The 20,969-nt window shown below is 48.1% G+C and overlaps 3 protein-coding genes across 5 annotated transcripts; 1 reads left to right on the forward strand and 2 right to left on the reverse strand.

The window, feature by feature from the left end:
- The first annotated feature begins 1,488 nt into the window (after positions 1 to 1,488).
- NDUFA6 (NADH:ubiquinone oxidoreductase subunit A6) lies at positions 1,489 to 7,737 on the forward strand. Of its 2 annotated transcripts, XM_066256446.1 has the most exons (4): positions 1,489 to 1,658; positions 3,261 to 3,332; positions 6,720 to 6,835; positions 7,512 to 7,737. In XM_066256446.1, exons 1-4 carry the CDS (start codon positions 1,517 to 1,519, stop codon positions 7,641 to 7,643), a joined length of 462 nt encoding a protein of 153 aa, XP_066112543.1. In that variant the 5' UTR covers positions 1,489 to 1,516; the 3' UTR covers positions 7,644 to 7,737. The 2 variants fall into 2 exon arrangements, with proteins under 2 accessions (XP_066112543.1, XP_066112552.1); XM_066256455.1 differs by lacking the exon at positions 3,261 to 3,332.
- A 1,225-nt stretch (positions 7,738 to 8,962) lies between these two features.
- On the reverse strand, positions 8,963 to 12,910 carry SMDT1 (single-pass membrane protein with aspartate rich tail 1). The gene is made up of 3 exons (XM_066256492.1): positions 12,585 to 12,910; positions 10,882 to 11,022; positions 8,963 to 9,206 (listed from the first exon to the last, which is right to left on the reverse strand). Exons 1-2 carry the CDS (start codon positions 12,768 to 12,770, stop codon positions 10,885 to 10,887), a joined length of 324 nt encoding a protein of 107 aa, XP_066112589.1. The 5' UTR covers positions 12,771 to 12,910; the 3' UTR covers positions 8,963 to 9,206; positions 10,882 to 10,884.
- A 166-nt stretch (positions 12,911 to 13,076) lies between these two features.
- Positions 13,077 to 17,991, reverse strand: PHETA2 (PH domain containing endocytic trafficking adaptor 2). Of its 2 annotated transcripts, none has more exons than XM_066256469.1 (3): positions 17,784 to 17,991; positions 15,916 to 15,999; positions 13,077 to 15,351 (listed from the first exon to the last, which is right to left on the reverse strand). In XM_066256469.1, the coding sequence occupies exon 3, from the start codon at positions 15,344 to 15,346 to the stop codon at positions 14,558 to 14,560; it is 789 nt and encodes a 262-aa protein (XP_066112566.1). In that variant the 5' UTR covers positions 15,347 to 15,351; positions 15,916 to 15,999; positions 17,784 to 17,991; the 3' UTR covers positions 13,077 to 14,557. The 2 variants fall into 2 exon arrangements, with proteins under 2 accessions (XP_066112566.1, XP_066112576.1); XM_066256479.1 differs by having other exon boundaries at positions 13,077 to 15,409.
- Positions 17,992 to 20,969: the final 2,978 nt, after the last annotated feature.

The following is a 20,969-nucleotide window of genomic DNA, read 5'->3' on the forward strand; positions in this document are numbered from 1 at the left end:
ATGCTTTATATAGGAACCTGAACTGTATAATCATTTCTCATACTGTGTACTGGCGTTCAAAGCTTTCATTCTATTATCATGTTTTCTTTTTGTATAACTCATTTAAACATATATTTTAAAATAAAAGGAGCCTGACCAGGCAGTGGTGCAGTGGACAGAGCGTCGGACTGGGATGCGGAGGGCTCAGGTTCGAGACCCCGAAGTCGCCAGTTTGAGCGCGGGCTCATCTGGTTTGAGCAAAGCTCACCAGCTTGAGCCCAAGGTCGCTGGCTTAAGCAAGGGGTTACTCAGTCTGCTGAAGGCCCGCGGTCAAGGCACATATGAGAAAGCAATCAATGAACAACTAAGGTGTCACAACGAAAAACTGATGATTGATGCTTCTCATCTCTCTCTGTTCCTGTCTGTCTGTCCCTGTCTATCCCTCTCTCTGACTATCTCTCTGTCTCTGTAAAAAATAAATAAAATAAAAGGAAAATAAAATCCAAATTTTTGACCCCTTTAAAACAGGAAAGCCTGGGCTAGATACAGGGCCATACCCCGTGTTAGCCTGGGGCCCAGAGCTCAGCTCAGTCCTAGCCCCCACAAGTCACCTGTCGACTGCACTTTCTACACGGTGAACCCCAGGCAGGCGTCAGTGGCAAGTGACCCAGATTCACAACACCTCAGTTTCCTCACCTGTAAAATGGGGTTGCCAACAGTACCGACCTGATCTATGAGATTAATAAAATGGAAGGCTAGGTCTGTCAGTCAGCTGTTATTTTTCCCTGCACCCTTGGATGGAGGCTCCCCTTCAGGTTCAGAGATGCCCTCAGCAGAAAAATGCCAGGAAAGAGATACCCAGAACGGACGACCGAAGGCTCCCCCCAGCTCCAAAATCCTGGGTTGTTTTTCACACATACAGTTTGGGATGAACATGTCCTTGAACAAAATGGGGCTGTTGATATAACCTACCTCCCGGGGCTGTCTGTGGAGGAGCGCCGAGAAGCGGAAGGCCAGGATAGCGCTTTCACATCTAAACCACGCTTCGTTACAGTTGATTTATGGGGGAGCAGGGTGGGGAGTTGCAGAAAAGCCGCAGAGGGGCCATGCCGGCGTCACGGAACTCCAGGTGCCATTATCTGCCTCAACCATCACCTCAGAGCCCGCGCCCCGCGCCCGGGAACCCTACCGAGTAAGGTCTGCGTGGCCTGCGCCCCCACCGGCGCTACCACTCGAGCGCAGTGAGATGCTGGGAGACCGGGCGGATCCGCGACCGGTGCGTGGGGCCCGAGCGCCCCCTGGTGGCGTCAACGGGCAACGGTTAGGCTGTCCCGCCGGCGAGCTTGCGTTTCCGCTGAAGAGCGTGAGCAGCCACCAACTGATCTTCTCCCACCCAGATAGAGATCTCTCGGCCAATCAGAGAGCCCCAGAGCCGTTCTCCCTGGAGTTTAGGGGCGTGGCCTTTAATTTTAGCCAATGAGGAAAGATTTTCATAGCTTCACTAATGGTAAGATTGGGAAGTGGTTTCTTTAGCAAGATGGCGGCGAGTGGTCTTCGCCGTGTTGCTGCTGCGGCGGCCAGCACCTCAGTGAAGCCCATTTTCAGTCGGGACATGAACGAGGCCAAGCGGAGGGTGCGCGAGCTCTATCGCGCCTGGTATCGGGAGGTGCCAAACACTGGTGAGAGGCATCGGCGTACGCAGGGCCCCGAAGACACACGCTCAAGGTCGCAGCCGTCCTGGCCTCCGATTGCTCTTGGGCCGAGCTGAGGTCACCAACTTGGACAGAGGCGACCCTGCGTGCTTCAGGGGAGGAGGGTCACCCGAGCATTGGTGGACCCGATCTGGCGGCGGCGGCGGGGTCAGACCAGCCTCGTCCAGCATCGTACTGCGCTTCTAGGTGCCCTCTGCCCTTTGGCTCCTATGTCTCGCCGTAATTCTTAACGAAACCCTCGAAGGGAGAGCAGGGACTGTCAGTGATATACTCATTTTGTAGGGGAGGGAACTGAGGCACGGAAAGGCGAAGTGACACGCCCAGGGCCCAGTGGTGGATCTGGAACCTAAAGTCAACTCGAGCGTTACAGAATTTATTTACACCTGTAAGTTAACGTGTATTATTACCAAAGTGGCTGTAGGGCTTGGGTGATCATCTGGTTCCCACCAAAAAAGAAAAAGAAAATGAACCAGAGAATGGAAGTGACTTTCCCAAGGTCATTCACAAGTAAGTGATGCCTTTTCCAGTCTGTCCAGTGAGAAGTTCCTCCTCCCTCCTTCAGTCTCCCAAATCTTGCCCCCTATGTTGTATACCTGCCCCTAGTCTATCCTCCTCTCCATCCCCTGAACGCCTGCTCTCTACTACGTGAGAACCCCTGCAATCACCCAGAGAACCAATCTGTTCACTTGATGGATTAAAATATAAGCTGCAGGGTGCAGAGACTTTGTTTTCTTATCTTGGCTTCCAACCCAGTGTACCTGGTGAAAGACAGGTTGGGGGAAATCCCATCTAAATTGTCCAGGGCAGTCAGTACACACGTCAGGGACTGAATATTTTATTTTGTTGATTTATTGTGTTTTAATGCAGACCATCTCTGCTAGTTTGAGAGGAAAGGTATTTTTAAGCTAGCTGGAGTACCATAGCCACTTCAGGTGCCACTTCCCTGCCTGTGTGTGAGGAGTAGAAGTTGGTGGTTGCCTCCAGGACTTGCCCCTTACTAGCTGTGTGACTTTGGGCAAGTTATTTCATCTTGCTGTGCCTCAGTTTCCTCATCTATAAAATGAGCATAGTAATAGTACCTTCTTCAGAGAGTTACCATATTAAATAGGTTAATACACTGCTCACAAAAATTAGGGGATCAGGAAATGTGCAGATACTCCAGTACTTTCAGCCTTTATAGTGCATTTTCACCAATGAAATAAAAGTTGGTTTTGCACCTTCTTTTGCATAATTGAACAACTTTCTTTGACTTGTTTGCTTTTCTGATGTTCTTGTTTAATAAAAAAAGAAATCAAATGCTTCTTTTTTATCGCTTCATATTCATTTTGAAATATCCCCTCATTTTTGTGAGCAGTATATATCTAGAGTGTTTAGGATAGGGCCTGGCACTTAGGCACACGTGAAATGTTGGGTACTACTGTTTTTATTGTTTTTATCACCATTGTTGTTTATATGCTTACTAGCAGGAGCCTCTTTGCATAAAAAATGTTTTTAAGATTTTATTTACTGATTTGAGAAAGAAGTATCAACTCATAGTTGATTCACTTTAGTCGTTCACATTGTTTCTAGTGTGTGACTTGACCCATTATTTTGAATCCGTGACCTGTGTTGATGCTCCATCCACTGCACCACCCACCACAGGTCAGGCCAAAAGTTTTTTGATGTTTGACTGCTTCACAGTGTCCCTGTTCTCAATTGACTTTTTGGGAAATTGCTGATGACTGAACTTAAACCTACAGGATACTAGGCAGGGCGATACTTGAGTGAACTACTGGTTCAGAAACAACAAATTCAAATACCTTCAGGGGTCAGGTATATAATAGGTGTGGGGAATGACTGTAGCAAGTGTGTATGTATGGAGTGTGTATTTAAATTCAGATGTTTCAAAACATAATGTTTGCCTAGCAGAATATGTCTATGGGTGCCCAGAACCTTTCCTTGTTACCGGAAGGAGCAGAAGGTAGGGAACAGTTGGAATTGATTTACACTGGCGTTTCTTAGCAATATTTGTGCTAGATAATTCTTTGTTTTGGGGGCTGTCCTGTGCAACATCCCTGGCTCCTACTCACTAGATGCCAGTAGCATTCTTTTCCTAATTGGGACAACCCAAATTCCCTCCAGACATGGCCAAATATTGTAATATTGAGGGGGCAGGGATAGCAAAGTCACCACTGGTTTGAGAACCATTGATTTAGACCAGACAATTCAGCAAGCCATAACTTAGGCTGTTCTGTTTGCCTCTCTACAGCCATTCTCACTGTTCGAGGGTTGTGTTCAGGGGTTAGGATGGGAGGAAGGAGCCTAGGACAAAGCTCTGGAATTTATCTAAGAACAAGAGTTCTTAACCTGGGAGGACAGGCATTCAGGAATCTGAATCTGAATGTGAACTGACATTGTAAGCAAAACTTTGCATTTGTGCATGTGACATTTTACCAAGAAGATGGGTTCATGCACCCAGTGTCCTGGTGTGTGGCTCAGGTCATGCTGAATGGGAGTGATTGGCACTAACTCCCTGGTATGCCTGGAGGCACCCGTTTTTTCTTCCAAGGTAGGCAGGAATTAATATAAAAATGCAAGAAAGGGCTGTACTGATAGAGGGAAGATTGCTCATATTTCTTTTAAGAGTACCAATTATAAATTTAAAAACAAAATAGTAAACAACCTGGAATCCCCACAAGTTTGCCAGGGACCAATAGCATGACTTTGAGCAAGTTCTTACGCTGTTCTAGGCCTCAGGCCCCTTACCGCAAGTGGTAAGATTCTAAATTACAGGATTCATATTAGTTCGCATTTGTTTTTGTCTCTGTCTTATTGTCCATTTGTTTGCTGTTTTCTAAAATTCCTAATATGGTACTATAGTATTTTAACAACCAATTCTCTGGAGGGAAACCAGATTTATAATGTTTACCCTTTTCCTTGGTGTAAATACTCCCACTGTGGTTGATTTTAAGCTACCAAAGTGAAATCAGTGAAGGCAGCAGATTTAGGGAGAAATGTGTAGAACTGATTCTCTATAAGAACCTGCTCCAGCACACCACTGGATACTGAGTTCCTTCTAGTATGAGTGATCATAGTCCTGTCCTCTCTGATAACACCTATGAAGCTGGGATGAGTGATTTCTCCTATAGATTTGTTAGTGTGTATCACTTTGTGGTTGGATCAGAAACATTGTTGTCTTCGCAGCTTGGCATGGTATTTTCCTTAGCTTTATTTTTTGTCACTGTCACTTAAGTTATGAGTATAGTTAAAGGTTCTTTATTATTCATTCTTTCAGTCACTAACTAGCTTTTTTATTTTAGGTGAGAGGAGGGGAGACTCCTGCATGCACCCCAACCAGGATATACCCACAACCCCGTCTAGGCCCAGTGCTCGCTCAATGAACTGAGCTATTTTTAGCACCTGAGGCAGAGGCTCCACAGAGCCATCCTCAGTGCCCAGGGCCAGTGCACTTGAACCAATCAAGCCATGGCTGTGGGAGGAGAAGAGATTGGGAAGGGGGAGGGGTGAAGAAGCAGATGGTCACTTCTCCTGTGTGCTTTGACCAGGAATCAAACCTAGGAGATCCACACACTGGGCTGACACCCTACCTCTGAGCCAGCCAAACAGGGCCTACTTACTAGCTTTCAGTAGTATTTTTTAGAGATCATTGTGACAGTTCTGTATACCAGAATAGAAATGTCACAGGAGTGACCACAACACAAAATGCCTTACTATAAGTGAGCACACTGCTCTCCTTCCTCCACCACAGTGCTCACCCTAGCCTGAAAACCTTGTTTGTGCTGTCCCCTTCAGCCTGGCGGTCCCCTCTTCCATCTTTATTCCACCCACCACACAGGCCGTTTGTGCCCTTCTCATCAGCAAATCCACTGAAGGCTGACTGGCCAGGGATGGGAATACAGATGACTAAAACCTGATTTTCAAAAGATATCCATATGCCTCCTCTGAAGTTCCAAGTCATGGAATCTGTGCCACTATTTTAGGCAGTTATTTAATTAGAGATTGCTGAATATTGAGATTTCATGTTTGCATGCATGGATAGTAGTGCCTCCAATTAGAATTTAAGACCAAGAGAACAGGACCTACATCATAACCTTCTCTCCTGGAGCTGCTGGCTGGATTGACGCTGTCCCTGCCTACACAAACCCTCAGCAGTCTCCCTCAACTCTAAATTTGTGTGGTGCACAAACCTGTAGCACATCTTTTTTTTCTCTTCCCAGAGACAGAGAGAGAGTTAGACAGGGACAGACAGACAGGAACAGAGAGAGGAGAAGCATCAATCATTAGTTTTTCATTGCACATTGCGACACTTTAGTTGTTCATTGATTGCTTTCTCATATATGCCTTGACTGCGGGCCTTCAGCAGACCGAGTAACCCCTTGCCAGTGACCTTGGGTCCAAGTTGGTGAGCTTTTACTCAAACCAGATGAGCCCGTGCTCAAGCTGGTGACCTCGGGGTCTCGAATCTGGGTCCTCTGCATCCCAGTCCGACGCTCTATCCACTGCGCCACTGCCTGGTCAAGCTGTAGCACATCATTTTAACTTAATTTCAACCCTTTATCTTTCACAAAAAGTTCCATAATGCAAACATTTACTGAGGGCTTATGCTTGCCAGGTACTGTATCAAGCATCTCGCATTGTCTCATCCTCACAAGTCTGGAGTTATAGATGCTATTATTGTCCTATTTCACTCATAACTAAATGCAGTCAGGAAGAGAGAAGTTAACATACTGAGCATCACATGGCTGACAAGTGACAGAGCTGGGATTTGAACCTAGGTGGTTCATATGCTTGAACTATGCTATACTGCCCTTCAAATGCATAGGCCTTATCTCCCCAAACAAAACATAAGCTCCTTGAAGGCAAGTGCCACATCTCACACTTCACATCTTCCAGCATGGAGTTTAGGAATCAGGTTAATACTTGAATGAAATGAATGGGCAACCTGTATATGTCTAATGACTATTGACTCAATATTTAACATGTTTTAACCATATAATTTCTTTACCATGAATCATCTTTTCCCTCTAGTGAACTTATTCCAGCTAGACATCTCTGTGAAACAGGGACGAGATAAAGTTCGAGAAATGTTTATGAAGAATGCCCACATCACAGACCCCAGAGTGGTTGATCTTCTGGTCATTAAGGTAACTGACCCTCCCTGACCAGTTTAAAAGAACAGCCAGCTAGTCCAGAGCTTTTCAGTCTTCCCAGATGAACATTTTGTTTCCAAGTTTAAAAAGCAACTTGCTGGCTCACCAACTGTTAGTGTTTCAAAGGAAGTTGAACTTGGAGATTATCACCCGGTTAAGTAGATTATAGGACTTTTCAAAGGAAAACCCATTAGGGTTTACATTTTATAACTTACAAAAGATACAGGAATGAAAAGTTTGAAGTCTTCAACCTTTTCCCTAGAAGTTACTGCTTCACCTGGTTGCCAGCTTATAGCTGAGTCATGTGTAAATGGGGTCCAACACTGGCCCTGTTGTGTCTCTGTTCAGTCACATGAGCATCAATGGGAAGGAGCTTTAGCATGTTAAGCAGAAATAGAAGTTAGGTCAGTCAAGTCAGGCATCAGGAGGCAGGCGCCTCTTGACCCGGAAATCTTTCCTCTTAGATCAGTTAGTGACAGTTAAAGAATACTTGAAAAGCCTGGCCAATACCTTATTTTCCAGATGCAGAAACTGTGGTCTAAACAGAATATGTTACTTACCCAAGGTCACTCAAGTCAGTGCCAGAGCAGAAAAGAGAATCCTGGCCTTTAGTGTAATATGCCTTTTACTGGACCACTCTAACTAAAGACCTATCCCTTCACTTGTGCAGGGAAAGATGGAACTGGAGGAAACAATTCAAGTGTGGAAGCAGCGGACACATGTTATGCGGTTCTTCCATGAAACAGAAGCACCAAGGCCAAAGGATTTCCTGTCCAAGTTTTATATTGGCCACGACCCATGAAGTCATTCAGTGGAAAGGTGCATGTTGATGTTTAAATACTCTAGAGTACAAATAAACTCAGTATAATAATGGTCACTTCATGAACCAATGGGAAGGTCTGTCTCAGCATTCTCACTTTTTTTAAAATTATTTTTATTTATTCATTTTAGAGAAGAGAGAGAGAAAGGGAGAGGAGCAGGAAGCGTCAACTCCCACACGTGCCTTGACCGGGCAAGCCCAGGGTTTTAAACTGGCATCCTCGGTGTTCCAGGTCCACACGTGATCACTGCGCCCCCACCAGTCAGGCCAGTCTCTCACTTTTTGCCTGAATAAGTGGGGCAGCGGTATACACACCACCTGTTCATTCCCTTTTCCTGAAGCATGGGGTTTCCTATAAACTAGATTGGATTCTCTTTCTCAGAGCCTCCACATGTCATGTCGGTAAACAGGAAGAATGAGACCATCTGTTCAGAAACTGTCACACTGGGGATGAGTCTGGATGACTTTGTTAATTTAGCTGTGTTTCTACAGCCTCTAGGATTGGATAGTTCAGCGTCATGGCACAGATTATCCAAAATGAGCAGCTCTTGCTGTTGGAGAGGGATGAGAGCAGCACTAAGAGGCACAGAAGTAGAGCACACAAGCTGGGCTATTTTTCCCTAGGTTTTGAAGAAAATAGCTGCTCAGAGCTCTACCCCCTCTATTTGCAACAAGCACAGGTCCTTAAAATGAAATTAACTTCCTACTGTTAGGCTCCCTGCAAGGGACACAGATGTTCAGTGCACACAGAATAGAAATATTCCAATAGTTTTTGCAAATGGGGGTAGCTTTAACATGTTGACCCAGGTTAAAGAACTGATCTGTTTTTGCTTTGGATGGCCATCTTCTCTGTCCTGTCCCTAGACAGTCTTAAGTGCTGGGAAAAGGGATTCAGTATACACAGTCACCTGGAGGATTCCCAAATTTTTTAGCACTCCTTCATTATCTTTTCATCTAAGAAACCCAAATTTTAAAAGAATCATTTTAATAATATTTTTCAAGTTTTAAACAACCAACCAAAGCTCCTATGACTGATTGCCATGTGACAATTAGGTAGTGTTACTCAACAGAAAAAAGCATGAGGCTTTAGTTAGCCTGTGCAGCTTTATTGAGGGAAAACAGTTTCTGTTAGGCTTTTGTAAATAATGAAAATAGGTCCCAAGCCCCCATAATTCTGGATCCATGGGGACCTGGAGATCCTGGGTTGTAACTCAAGAGGCCTATTAGAAAACAAACAGGAGACAAGAAACTATAACAGCTACAGCCTACTCCCACTGCAAAATTCAGCCATTACTCAGTCATACATAGGTGATGTTTATCATGTTTATTCATCAATTGATCGTGCTCAGTGGACAGCACATCTTAGGGAACCTCCCAGAGCCTGGGACTCTGAACTGTGATCGACCATGCAGGAGGCTTCACTGGAGTTGGGAGGTGAAGGGCTTTCCCTGGACCCTTTTGCTGACAGGCAAGTGAGAGAAGTTATAAGCATCACCATTTCTTAATTCAGTGAGGGCTTTCTCCTTCCTGTACTTCCTCCGTGACCTACAAGAAAGGAAAGCAGCAGTGAACTAGGCAGCAGAAGAGTCCTTGATCCACATACTGAAACAGAATCCCACAGAGTGGTTCTACCAAACAGGACAGAGGCAGTTTTGAGTAAATTTGATTATTTATTCATATATTTACTAAGCATTCACCACAGAGCAGGCACTGGAGACCCAGAGTTATGAAAATCATGTTCCCCACCAGCAAGAAGCTCATAACCTAGTAGACTTTGGGGTATGTGTATGTGCTTAAATGCATAATTCTAAATGTCACCACAGAGGTACTGGTCAGTCAGATGAAGGAGCAGTCACTTTCAAATGGGAGGAATGTGGGAAGACTTTTTTTAAAGAAAATGAAGAATTGGTAGGAACAGCAATGGGACATAGCCTTCCAAGAGGGAGGAACAATGGCCTACACTTGGGAGTAAGAGCATTGGTAATTCAAGAAATGGTGAATACTGGGGATAGGTTGTGGTTGCAAACATGGAAGATAAGGCTAGAATAATAAAGGATGTGACAAGATCATGGCAAGACTTGAATACCAGACTAAGAAATCAGAAGTGTCCTCATCTATGACAGTAATGCAACCACAGAGCACATATCAGAGCACCAGAAGTCAACACAAGAAAGCGCTGGGAGAACATCTGTGAGCAGCAGTGGCCAGGCTCTAGTGCCATGTACAGCTGTGCTGGTGCAAAGCTTGGTAACCACAGCTGGCCACAAGACCTACAATTTCTAAATTTCTTTTTTTTTTTTTTTTTTTTCATTTTTCTGAAGCTGGAAACAGGGAGAGACAGTCAGACAGACTCCCGCATGCGCCCGACCGGGATCCACCCGGCTACGCCCACCAGGGGCGGTGCTCTGCCCCCCAGGGGGGGGTGCTCTGCCCATCCTGGGCGTCGCCATATTGCGACCAGAGCCACTCTAGCGCCTGAGGCAGAGGCCACAGAGCCATGCCCAGCGCCCGGGCCATCTTTGCTCCAATGGAGCCTTGGCTGCGGGAGGGGAAGAGAGAGACAGAGAGGAAAGCGCGGCGGAGGGGTGGAGAAGCAAATGGGCGCTTCTCCTATGTGCCCTGGCCGGAAATCGAACCCGGGTCCTCCGCACGCTAGGCCGACGCTCTACCGCTGAGCCAACCGGCCAGGGCAAATTTCTAAATTTCAACGTGGAGCACTGAATCAAAGACTGGGGTGTTTCAGCAAAATCTCAACATTTACTCTTGTATAATCCTATGGTGTTTCAAAAAAATTTTTTTTCACCTATGCTTTTTTATAAGGTATCTCTTCCCCAAATGGACCCTGTACCCTGTACCTTCCTGCTTCTTGTTATGAAACAGCCTTACAAGCTGTGGTCAGTGTGTAAGGCATATTAAATTGTTGAGAAAATTTGGGAAATAATGAGAAAGAGGGTACACAAAGGGCAAATGAAAAGGCTGGCTGGGGTCTAACCTGGTTAGAAGAGACCCCAGTGAATCTGTCAGTCAATAAGACAGTTTCCCTCATCCAACAAAGAAAAGGCAAAATAAAAACACTAGCCACCAAGTAGGCCATTCATTAAAGGCCTGCACTTTTGCTTCTAGTGTCTAGATGCTGCCTGCTACCAGGCCAAGCTGTATCAGTTCAGACACTCCACCCCCTTCCTGCTCCTGGACCATGTAGAGGAATAGCAAGTCTTACCTGTTAATCGTCATCATCATCATCCTCTGGGACAAAAATGTCATGCTCCTCAAGTAGAGCAGCAAAGTTCTTGCTAATGAGTGTCCCAACATAGAGAAAGGGGATCACAATGGAGAACACACGGAGAAGGCCGAAGGACATCTGCAGAAGGTCAGAGCAGTGGCTGTGAGGTCCAGGGCCCACTATGGCAGGACTGCAGAAGGCCTGGCCCTCTCAGGGTCACTCCCTCTCATGGACCCCAGACCCATCATCAACAATTTGATTTTAAAGTCCTTGGGAAAATTCAAAGTGAAAATAATAAGAGATAAAGTGATTTTTTATGACCATCAAAGTGGATACTGGAAAGAAAAGATAAATGCATTCTAGATACCTAAAAATTGGGACACAACCTGGTAATTATTTGCAGATACTTATAAACAAACAGGTGAGAAAGTACCAAGAGAGCTGGACTATGGAAATAAAGTTCAGTTCCACTTAAAGACATTAAGTGCCGGAAAATGGGTTACAAAAAGATGTACAGTGAAGAGATATTCTAGAGTTTTGTAAGTAACAGGTTTCCTGGTGACTGAGAAATTTGATTTCACCATATTAAAATTTAAAAACAGGTGTTTTGAAAAGTGAGCATATCTTTACAATGGAAGACTACCTTTTTAAATGGACTGGGGTGTTTCAGCAAAATCTCAACATTTACTCTTGTATAATCCTATGGTATTTCAAAAAAATTTTTTTTTCACCTATGCTTTTTTATAAGGTATCTCTTCCCCAAATGGACCCTGTACCTTCCTGCTTCTTGTTATGAAATAGCCTTGAACTCACCTGTCTGTGTGAACTAGCATAGGCAGCCTGCTTTTAGGACTTTTTAAATTCCCACACAGTCCCTTACGTATAAGAGGTTGTTCCCATTTAAAACCCCCAGGGTCTGAGGTCGCTGGTTCGAAACCCTGGGCTTGCCCGGTCAAGGCACATATGGGAGTTGATGCTTCCTGCTCCTCCCCCCCCCTTCTCTCTCTCCTTTCTAAAATGAATAAATTTAAAAAAAAAATTTTTTTTTAAACCCCAGGGTACTGAGGGCATGTGAAGGTATTCAGTGGTGGAAAAAAAATAGGACCTGGTGGGGGCTGTGCCAGCAGAAACCCTGGATTTAGGACCAAACTTGGCTATTGGCTTTGGACACTGGCTTCTCCGTTCTGCCCACCCTTCTTCATTTGTAAAAACGATTGTTGTAACCCCGCGAACACCTCTCAGGACTGCAAATCACAAGACTTAAGTACTGGGGTCAGAACTCATAAAGATAAGGCCAATCCCACGTACACTGCATTTACAGTCCTTTAACAATTTATTTGATCCCATCAACTCTGAAATAGCGCAGAGAGGCTACATGACTTCTCTACATCGGCGTGTGAAGCCAAGTCTTCCGGCTCCGCAGATCTAGACACGGCGCTCTTCACGATAAACTAATTCAAGACGCCGTCTTTCTCAGTTTTTGCCCCTCCTCTTCAGTCTCCACACACCCAGCTCACACCCTAACCCGACCACTTCGCACCTGTCAAAATTAGCGTATTAGCGTAGAACTTTGTCTTTGTCTTCCGGTATAAAGGGATCGTGTGATTAGCCATTGCTCCTATCAATCATAGTCGACGCGCGCGCACACCCAACCATGATTGGCCTCGGCGCCTTTGCCCCGCCCCCAGGCAGACACTCACTTTTACAGGTTTGGGCAAAATGGCGCCGCTGCGAGTAACGATGACTGACCTCGAGGGTACCAGGCTCCGACCTGAGCCGCCCCGTCCAGCGGAGATATCGCCATCTTTCTTCAAGCTCGGTAGGCTCCGGAGAGCCCCGGATTGGACGGGTGCCAATGCCAGCCAGCGAGCCACCCCGGACACCATCTCCCAGCTCCGCTTGTAACACCAGCACCCGACCCCCAGCGCCCTGCCCCGGCAACGCCCTCGGGAAGAACGTTGTCTCAAGCCTCGCGATGCTTTCAGGAGCAGACCAGAGAGCCAGCTTCACACTCGCGGGTTGCGCCTAGTTCCTGTTGCGTGGGAGGGCGGCATTTGTCAGGGGCCCGCCCGACGTCTTGACATCACAAAGACTACGCCGAAATCCCAGTTGCCCCTCATTCCAGGCCTGGTAGGCGGGGCCATGAGCTAGGGTTGTCATGGGAACCCTTCAGCTTTTTATAATTGCTCACACCCAGGATAGCCAGAGTTTGGCAGAACAACCTTCAGGTGATTGTTGAAATAAACTTTAGTAACCGAAATGAGTAATAAAAAACTCAGTGTTTTAATCGTACAAAAAATACTGTAACAATAAGAAAGATAAAAGCCTGAAGTATCTATGAAACAAGATGCAGTGGCTGTGGAGTGCCAGTATCGGGCTGGGAAGACTGCCCCTCTTCATTGGAAACAAGCCGGGCAGGAACTGGTCTTGGGCCCTGGACCAGCATATCAGCCTCCGGGCCTTAAGAGGCTCTGAGCCGCAGCCTCTAGGCCTAGTTAGCTAAGAAGGGCCAGATTGTGTGTATTGGGGTGGGGGTGCTCTCTGCCCAGGCTCTGCATCTCCCATCCAGCCACTGCCACCATGCCCATAAGGCATCAGGCCAATCTGGCCTCTGGCTCTATGGAGCCAGCTGCTTTGCCTCCCAGAACAATCATAAAAGAAGATTACCTGGCCTGCTGGTGAGAGTAGCAATGAGAGGGTCTTGGAAGGTACACAGTGGGTGACAAGCAGGACTGTGAACAAGTTGCCAGGTGGTTTCAGGAGCAGGAACACTTTTTTAGGAGCCCAGGCAGGAGAGAATTTACCACAAGGTACTTGGAATCCTGTGCCCAGGCTCCTAGACTACCCAGAACCCCCACCAACACAAAATGGACTTTCCCTGGAGAGCCACAACTGCCCACCCACCTCCACTTTAGCTTCCCACTTGGCAACTCCAGGAGCCATCCGCTGAGGACCAAATGCAGTAAGGATTTTTGCTGACATAAAAGCTACCCCATCCCTCTTGGGCCAGCGTCCAGCACTATCTGTTAACAGGAAAGCCAGGGAAAGGGGGAGAGAGAATGGAGAGGGGGGCACTTTCTGAACAGAAATCCTTCTGTATTGGCTGAAGGTGGTCTTCCAACAAAGGGCCCTTCCCAGATTATAGAGGAGGGCAGGTCACATGCCCAATCTTCCCACCACTCAGGAAGAGCTGAGCCCCAGAAACCCCCGTAATGAAATAAACCCACTTTCTCTAATACTGTCAGTCCAAAGCCAACACTACAGCCAACTTCTGGTAGTTAAATGTACACAAAACCCACCCCCATATTGGAAACTGTGGCTGAGTCTGGCATGTAGGTAAAAGGCAAGGTGGGCTATAGGCACGTAATATTCCCTATTTTCTCCATTTCATTAATATCTCCTAAGAGAGGGGCAGTCCAGCAGTGTCAGGAGACTTGGGCCTCACTGTGTGACTGCTAAGCAAGCCACCTCTGCTCGCTGGGCCTCAGGAAATAAAGGGATTTACAAGTAATGATTTCTCAGTTCTCTCCAGGCACAAGGGCAGATCTGGAACTTAGAGAATCCCCCTTAAAATAAAGCAACTTTGGAAACGAGTAAATATCAAACTGTTGAAAAAGAATTGGCCCTGGTGTCCTGACCAGCAGGACAAGGGCAGAACCCAAAGGGCTCAGGTTCATGCCCTATCCTGTTCCTCACATTGTGGCTGGTTCCCCCGGGCCCTCTGCAGCCATCCACGCCTCAGCTCCAGGATCTCCTGGCCGTACCAATCGTGCAGGGTAGAGAAGCAAGAGGTCTCAGGGGAGACAGGGCTCTGGCCCCTGCCTAGAAGAAGGCTGGCAGGGCCCTGCAACTGACATTCAGCCCCGCCCCGCCCTGCTGGCCTGCTACTTTCTACTTCCACCAAGCCCTTAGGGCTGCAATCCTTGGAAAGGGTGTGGCCATTCTCTAGGCCCCTAGACAAGTGGTCTGGAGCCTGGGTCTTAGAGCGGCTGGTAACAGCCTTCCAGGATGAGTGGCGATGCAAGGCCAGGCTCTGGCGGGCATCATGCAACTGGTTCTCCAGCTCACGCACCACCAGGCGCATGTAGCCAAAGCTTGCCCGGGACAGTACTTTCACCCAGGCCTCCTGGGCTGCCGGTCCATCAGCTGCAAGCAGGTGTGGACGCACACCAGGGGCGTCAAAGCGGATGGTGAAGGCAAACTCCTCAGGAACGGGAGCTTCGGCCAGTTCTACTGTGCAGCCCTCTAACACCACCAGTCCCAGAGGGGCCCGGCCTTCTCGACTCTCAAAGGAGAACAGCAGGTTGCCCTTGAGGACAAACCAGCATCTCCGGCCAGTGCCACTGGGGGTGGGTGGAGTCCCTGGGCCCCCCCAAGTGCGCAGGAAGCCCATGTGGTCTGCTGGGGAGTTGCTCAGTGCATAGTGGGTCACACTTTTCTCGTTCAGCTTCATGGCTCCCATAGGAACTGCAGGGCAAGAGAGGTGGCCGTTGATCAGAGAGTGAGTGAGGCAGCCCCTGTGTCCCTGTAGAAAAGAGTACTACTGGCTCTGGAGGAGACCTGGGCCCTCCAGCTTCTATTTACTTGCTCTGTGCCTTGAGGCTCTCAGTGGCTTCATCTGTGAAATGAGCTAGTTTCCCCTGCCTTTGTCTCAGAGGATTGTTGTGAGGGTCATGAAAAACACTGGACATCAGAGGACTCAGAGAAAAGGATAATGTGGTTGTATCAGACCAGAAGGTATGGCAGGGTTTTGACACAGCTTTTTAAAATCCAAAGAAACAGGCCAGCTGAGCTGAAATGGACCCCAAGCCCATAGAAACCATTGTGCTTAAACCATCCTCTAACTTGGGAAACCCTTAGTGCCAACCTTGAGGTCAAACTTCCAGGGCATGGCCATCCTGCCTCATGGAAAACTGAGGTCCAGAGCAATGAAGGTGAAATGCACAAAGTCCTATAGTCAGTAGAAGCAGAGCTTGATCTCCTGATTCCCTCACACCTTCTAGGGGCAGGTCTTGGCAGTGATCTACTCACCTGCAGGGCTTGCTAGGCAGGGGCAGGGGTCTCTCTTGTCTGGCCACAAGTCTCAACCATTTAACCATGTGATTTCCACTGCACCTGCAAAATAATTCTCAAACCCAGTCAACCTATCCTAAATGATGAGAACTCCTAACTTGGAGACCCAGTAAAACCACCTCCTCCTCCAGGAAGCCTTCTCAGGTCTCTGATTATCCCCTACCAACCCACCTACCCAAGCCAGAGACTCCTAGGAGCAATTTAAGGGGCTGGGAACTATATTGTCTTTTTTTTTTCTTTTTGTATTTTTCTGAAGTGAGAAGTGGGGAGGCAGAGACAGACTCCCGCATGTGTCCAACGGGATCCACCCAGCATGTCCACTAGGGGGCGATGCTCTGCCCATCTGGGGCATTGCTCCCTTGCAACTGGAGCCATTCTAGCACCTGAGACCGAGGCCATGGAGCCACTCCTAGCACCAGGGCCAACTTTGCTCCAATGGAGCCTTGGCTGCAGGAGAAGAATAGAGAGATAGGAGAAAGAAGAGGGGAAAGGGTGGAGAAGCAGATGGTTGCTTCTCCTGTGTGCCCTGGCCAGGAATCAAACTCGGGACTTCCACATGTTGAGCCAATGCTCTACCACTGCGCCAACTGGCTAGGGCTGGGAACTATATTGTCTTGACCTTCACTATTCATACCTCAGCGCCTTGCCCTCTGGTGTTAGTTCGGAGTTAAGTGACCTCATAGCTTCCAGGTTTTCCATTCTAGCACTGGTCACGCAGTTTATTTGTGGGCTTTAACTTAAATCACCTAATCTGCGAGGCCTGCCCTGATCACATTATCTAAGCTGCTTCTGACCACCAAGATGGTCTAATACAAGATGACCCAACTACAGCCCCCTTGTTTTCATTTTCTTCATCCCATAAAGATCTCCCTTATGTTTACTGTCCTGTCCCCAGCCCGAATGACTAGGCAGGGAATTGGCTTGGTTCCTGGTGTAATCCCACTATCCAGCCCCGTGCAGGGTGTGGGGTGGTTCTCAGAAAGCATTTTTGGAAATAACTGGGAATACAACAGTGGATGAAACAAAGGCCCTCCCTCCTGAAGCCTACATTCCAACAGGGGAGACACATTGTAAACAGACAAAAATAAATATTAATGAATGAACTAAAAATTATTTGACTACTAAATAACGTAAGGACCGGTGATGATAAGGGCTGTGAGAAAAATAAGCAAAGTCCTGGGATGGGCGAGGGGCCGTTCTAGAAGTGGGGTCCGCAGAGGAGTTGGAGATCCCAGAAATTTGCTGGAAGAGGGGTCTCACCTCGGTCCTGAGCCCAACACCAGAGAGCAGGGAGGGAGTAGGGAGCCCACCGATCTGTCCCCCCTTGTGTCGTGCCTGGGGATAGATGCTCCCCTAAAACTCTCCCAGGGTTGCGAGGCCAGGACCGCACCGTTTTTCCGGATTCTTTTGTTGGAAGAATAGCGGGCTGGGGCATAGGACCGACCCGCCAGTGGCCACAGCAGTGGGCCCTTAAACAGGGGTCGCTTCGCTGGGAGCAGCACGGCGCACGCCTTGGAGCCGGGGCGCCGCTGCTCTCTCGGTATCCCGGTCCGCGCAAAGGAACTCTCCCGCCACGTCCCTGCAGGCCACGCATTCCTGGGGGCCGCCTCCTCCCGGAGCCCGCCCGGCCCTCTCTCGCCTCCGCGCCGCGGAGCGCGCCAAAGCCCAGGAGGGTAGCTTCGAGGGCTGGGCTGCGGCCGTTCCCCAGGGAGATCCCGTCTCCGGACGCTGCGCTTCCGCGGGGCAGCGAGCTTGGCTGGGGGAGCCGGGAGACCCCGCCTGCGCAGCTCGAGTTGCCGCCCCCACCCTCCCGGTCCAGGACTCACCAGGCCTGGATCCGCGAAGATGCCCCTCGATCCTAGCAGAAGGAAACTGAGGCCCGAAAGGTCAGGACCTGCCTGAGCCACAGAGCTGGTCAGTGGTGGACAGCCTCGAACCTAGGGCCCCACGCCAGGCCATCCTCGGTCCTCAGACTCATCCACCCACCTCCATCCCCAAACTCGGAGTCCTCACCCTACTCCATTCCCCCTCTCCCTGCCCCGCCCACTTCTCGCCGAGCAAATACTGGAGGCCTCGCCCCGGTGCCTCCTCTGGGCGGGCTTCTACTCAGCCTGCAAGTCCTGGCCGAACTTCTTGGCCACTCAACTGGGTCCTAGATCTCTGCTTCTGGGGTTATCCATTTCTGCATGTGCCACTCCCGCTGGCCTGCAATCCACCCACCATCCCCGGGCTCTGCTGGGGTCCGGCCCAAGGGGTAGGCCTGTGGTGTGTGTTAGCTTAATATGATTTCAAATCCACTTGCTATAATCCACTTGTTTACGACCAAAAAAAGTTGCTTTGATATAAGCATGAAGTCAGTCGTGTCAGGATGTCACCATTCTACATCTGTTGTCGTTGATAAGCAGTCAGCAGCCCAGGGGCTGATGGGCCCTGCTGGAAGCTTATTGTTAAGAACCTGGGAAGAAGCAACTATGACAAGGGGATATTTACTATAAATACTGAGAGTGTGAGGACTATTTGAGAGTTTCGGTTTAGGTAAGGCGACTCTTCCGTGACTTAAAAACTCTCCAAAGACCCCTAAGATGTTTGCTCCTAGGAGTGGCCAAGGCGACTCTGGTGGATTGTGTTGTTAATCTAGCAGCGGTCTCAGAAGTGATAATCCTCAGAGCAGGACAGCCATCCCGGCTAACACTGGCCTCTTTGGTTCCCTAGCAACAGTGCTCTAGCAACGGAGACTTTTACTTTTGCGCCAGAGTGTTTCCTCATGTAAAAAGACACACCTCTTATTTAAAATAAGGGAAAAAGAAAAAAAAGGTACACCTCGTATTAAATTTGGACATTATTCCTTCACTTCCCCTTACCTGAAACAATAGTGTGATTAATCTGTCATTTGTCTGGAACATGTTATTCTTTTATTTGGTTTATTAAGAGATGTGCTTTTGGCTTGTGGAAGTATTATAATTCCCGCAACGACCTATGCTACCTAAATTGTTGGCAAAACATGTTGGTTCCCACCTCAGAGCTTCTCCCCTTGCAGACCTTGCAGACCAGAAGGCTCTTCCTTCAGCCCTACCCCTCAGCTCTAACTCTTCAGGGCTCCTTCACATCAATTAGGAATCAGCTCAAATGTCTCCTCCCTGACCATACATGTAAAGAGGACTATGTCGGGGAGGAAGAAACGTTCCTCTATCCTGCTAGATTCTTTCTGCTGGTCAAATAATTAAATTGACACGAGAAAGATTAACAAGAGCTAATAACCAAATTTAATTACATCCGTAGGTACAGGAACCCCAAATACATAGAGGTTCAAAGACAGAAAGGTGTAATAAGGTATTTATAACGTTCTGAGCTAAGGAAAGTGGTAAGAGGACTGGGGCTTGAGAGGGGAGGAGATCAATAATAACTTACAGAGTGATAAGAAGAACAGGTGTTTGGTAATTTTTTTTTTTTTTTTTTGGTATTTTTCTGAAGTTGGAAACGGGGAGGCAGTCAGACAGACTCCCGCATGCACCCGACCGGGATCCACCCGGCATGCCCACCAGGGGGCGATGCTCCGCCCATCTGAGCCATTGCTCTGCTGCATCCAGAGCCATTCTAGCGCCTGAGGCAGAGGCCACAGAGCCATCCTCAGCGCCCGGGCCATCTTTGCTCTAATGGAGCCTTGGCTGCAGGAGGGGAAGAAAGAGACAGAGAGGAAGGAGAGGGGGAGGGGTGGAAAAGCAGATGGGCGCTTCTCCTGTGTGCCCTGGCCGGGAATCGAACCCCGGACTCCCACACGCCAGGCTGACGCTCTACCACTGAGCCAACCGGCCAGGGCCCAGGTGTTTGGTAATTTGATGTTTGACCTGACATATTATAGATAGGCCATAAAACATTATCTCTGGTAATAACTCTGGCAAGTCCCCTACTTAAATTTTTCTAGATAGTTGTGGGAAACTCAGAAGTTTCTCCTGAGCCCACAGAGTCTCCATTGCTTTTAGCTCAAAATAATTCACATGCTAAAGTAGCATATCTTGCCTGACCAGCGGTGGCACAGTGGTTAGGGCATCAACCTGGGATGCTGATGACCCAGGTTCCAAACTCCAAGGTCGCCAGCTTGAGCACAGGCTCACCAGCTTGAGCACGGGGTTGTTGGCTTGAGCCTGGGATCATAGACAAGAACCCATGGTCGCTGGCTTGAGCCCTAAAGTTGCTAGCTTGAAGTCCAAGCTCACTGGTTTGAGCCCAAGGTCGCTGACTTGAGCAAAGCGTCACTGACTCCGCTGGAGCCCGCCCCCCCTACCCCCCGGGTCAAGGCACATATGAAAACAACTGAAGTGCTGTGATAACAAGTTGATGCTTCTCCTCTCCACCCCTGTCTCTTTCACAAACAAAAACAAAGTATCCTATCTTGAGGAGGCCTGTTTGGAACCCTTTCATCTATCATCAAATCTATCACATCTCTGGGTTGTATTTTCATAATAGTGCTAACCACTATAGAAACTTGCCTACACTCATGCTTGTATTTCCCATGTATTATCTGTCTCCCTCACTAAATTTTATTCAATTAAAAATATTAACCACACACACACACAAAAAAAGTTAACCACAATAAATGTGTTAGGAGGTACTACATAGTGTGGGAAATACAGCGCAGGGTAAGGGAGATTGGGAATCGTGGGAGTGGGAGGTTGAATTTTAAATAGGATCATCAAGGTAGGCTTCACTGAGACATACTTGAAGGAAATGATGGAGCCTGTCATGCCACTATCTGGAGGAAGAGCATTCCACACAGAGGAAGCAGTTAGTGCAATGGCTCTGAGGCCTGTTCTGTTTGAGGAACTACAAGGAAGCCAGTAGGGCTGGGCCGCGGGGTGGGGGGGGTGGGGGGGGAGAGGAAGAGCAGTAGGAGATGGGGTCAGAATGTGTGAGTGGGGCTTTGTAAATCTGTGAGGGCTCTTATTCAGACTGAGATGAACAGACATCACAGGGTCTTGAGTGAGCTATATGTTAAAGCAGGGGTCCCCAAACTA

The sequence above is a fragment of the Saccopteryx bilineata genome, chromosome 1 (genome assembly GCF_036850765.1).
Source record: "Saccopteryx bilineata isolate mSacBil1 chromosome 1, mSacBil1_pri_phased_curated, whole genome shotgun sequence".
Classification (NCBI taxonomy): domain Eukaryota; kingdom Metazoa; phylum Chordata; class Mammalia; order Chiroptera; family Emballonuridae; genus Saccopteryx; species Saccopteryx bilineata.

What these genes read in the sequence shown, in the direction of transcription:
- NDUFA6 (XM_066256446.1), top strand. Translation starts at nt 1,517, where the DNA reads ATGGCGGCGAGTGGTCTTCGCCGTGTTGCTGCTGCGGCGGCCAGCACC. An exon ending in TCGGGAGGTGCCAAACACTG is followed by an intron (nt 1,659 to 3,260) that starts GTGAGAGGCATC and finishes CATTGTTTCTAG; the next exon opens with TGTGTGACTTGACCCATTAT. An exon ending in CACTGCACCACCCACCACAG is followed by an intron (nt 3,333 to 6,719) that starts GTCAGGCCAAAA and finishes TTTTCCCTCTAG; the next exon opens with TGAACTTATTCCAGCTAGAC.
- SMDT1 (XM_066256492.1), bottom strand. Translation starts at nt 12,770, where the DNA reads ATGGTGTCCGGGGTGGCTCGCTGGCTGGCATTGGCACCCGTCCAATCC. An exon ending in TTTTGCCCAAACCTGTAAAA is followed by an intron (nt 11,023 to 12,584) that starts GTGAGTGTCTGC and finishes GACCTTCTGCAG; the next exon opens with ATGTCCTTCGGCCTTCTCCG.
- PHETA2 (XM_066256469.1), bottom strand. Translation starts at nt 15,346, where the DNA reads ATGGGAGCCATGAAGCTGAACGAGAAAAGTGTGACCCACTATGCACTG.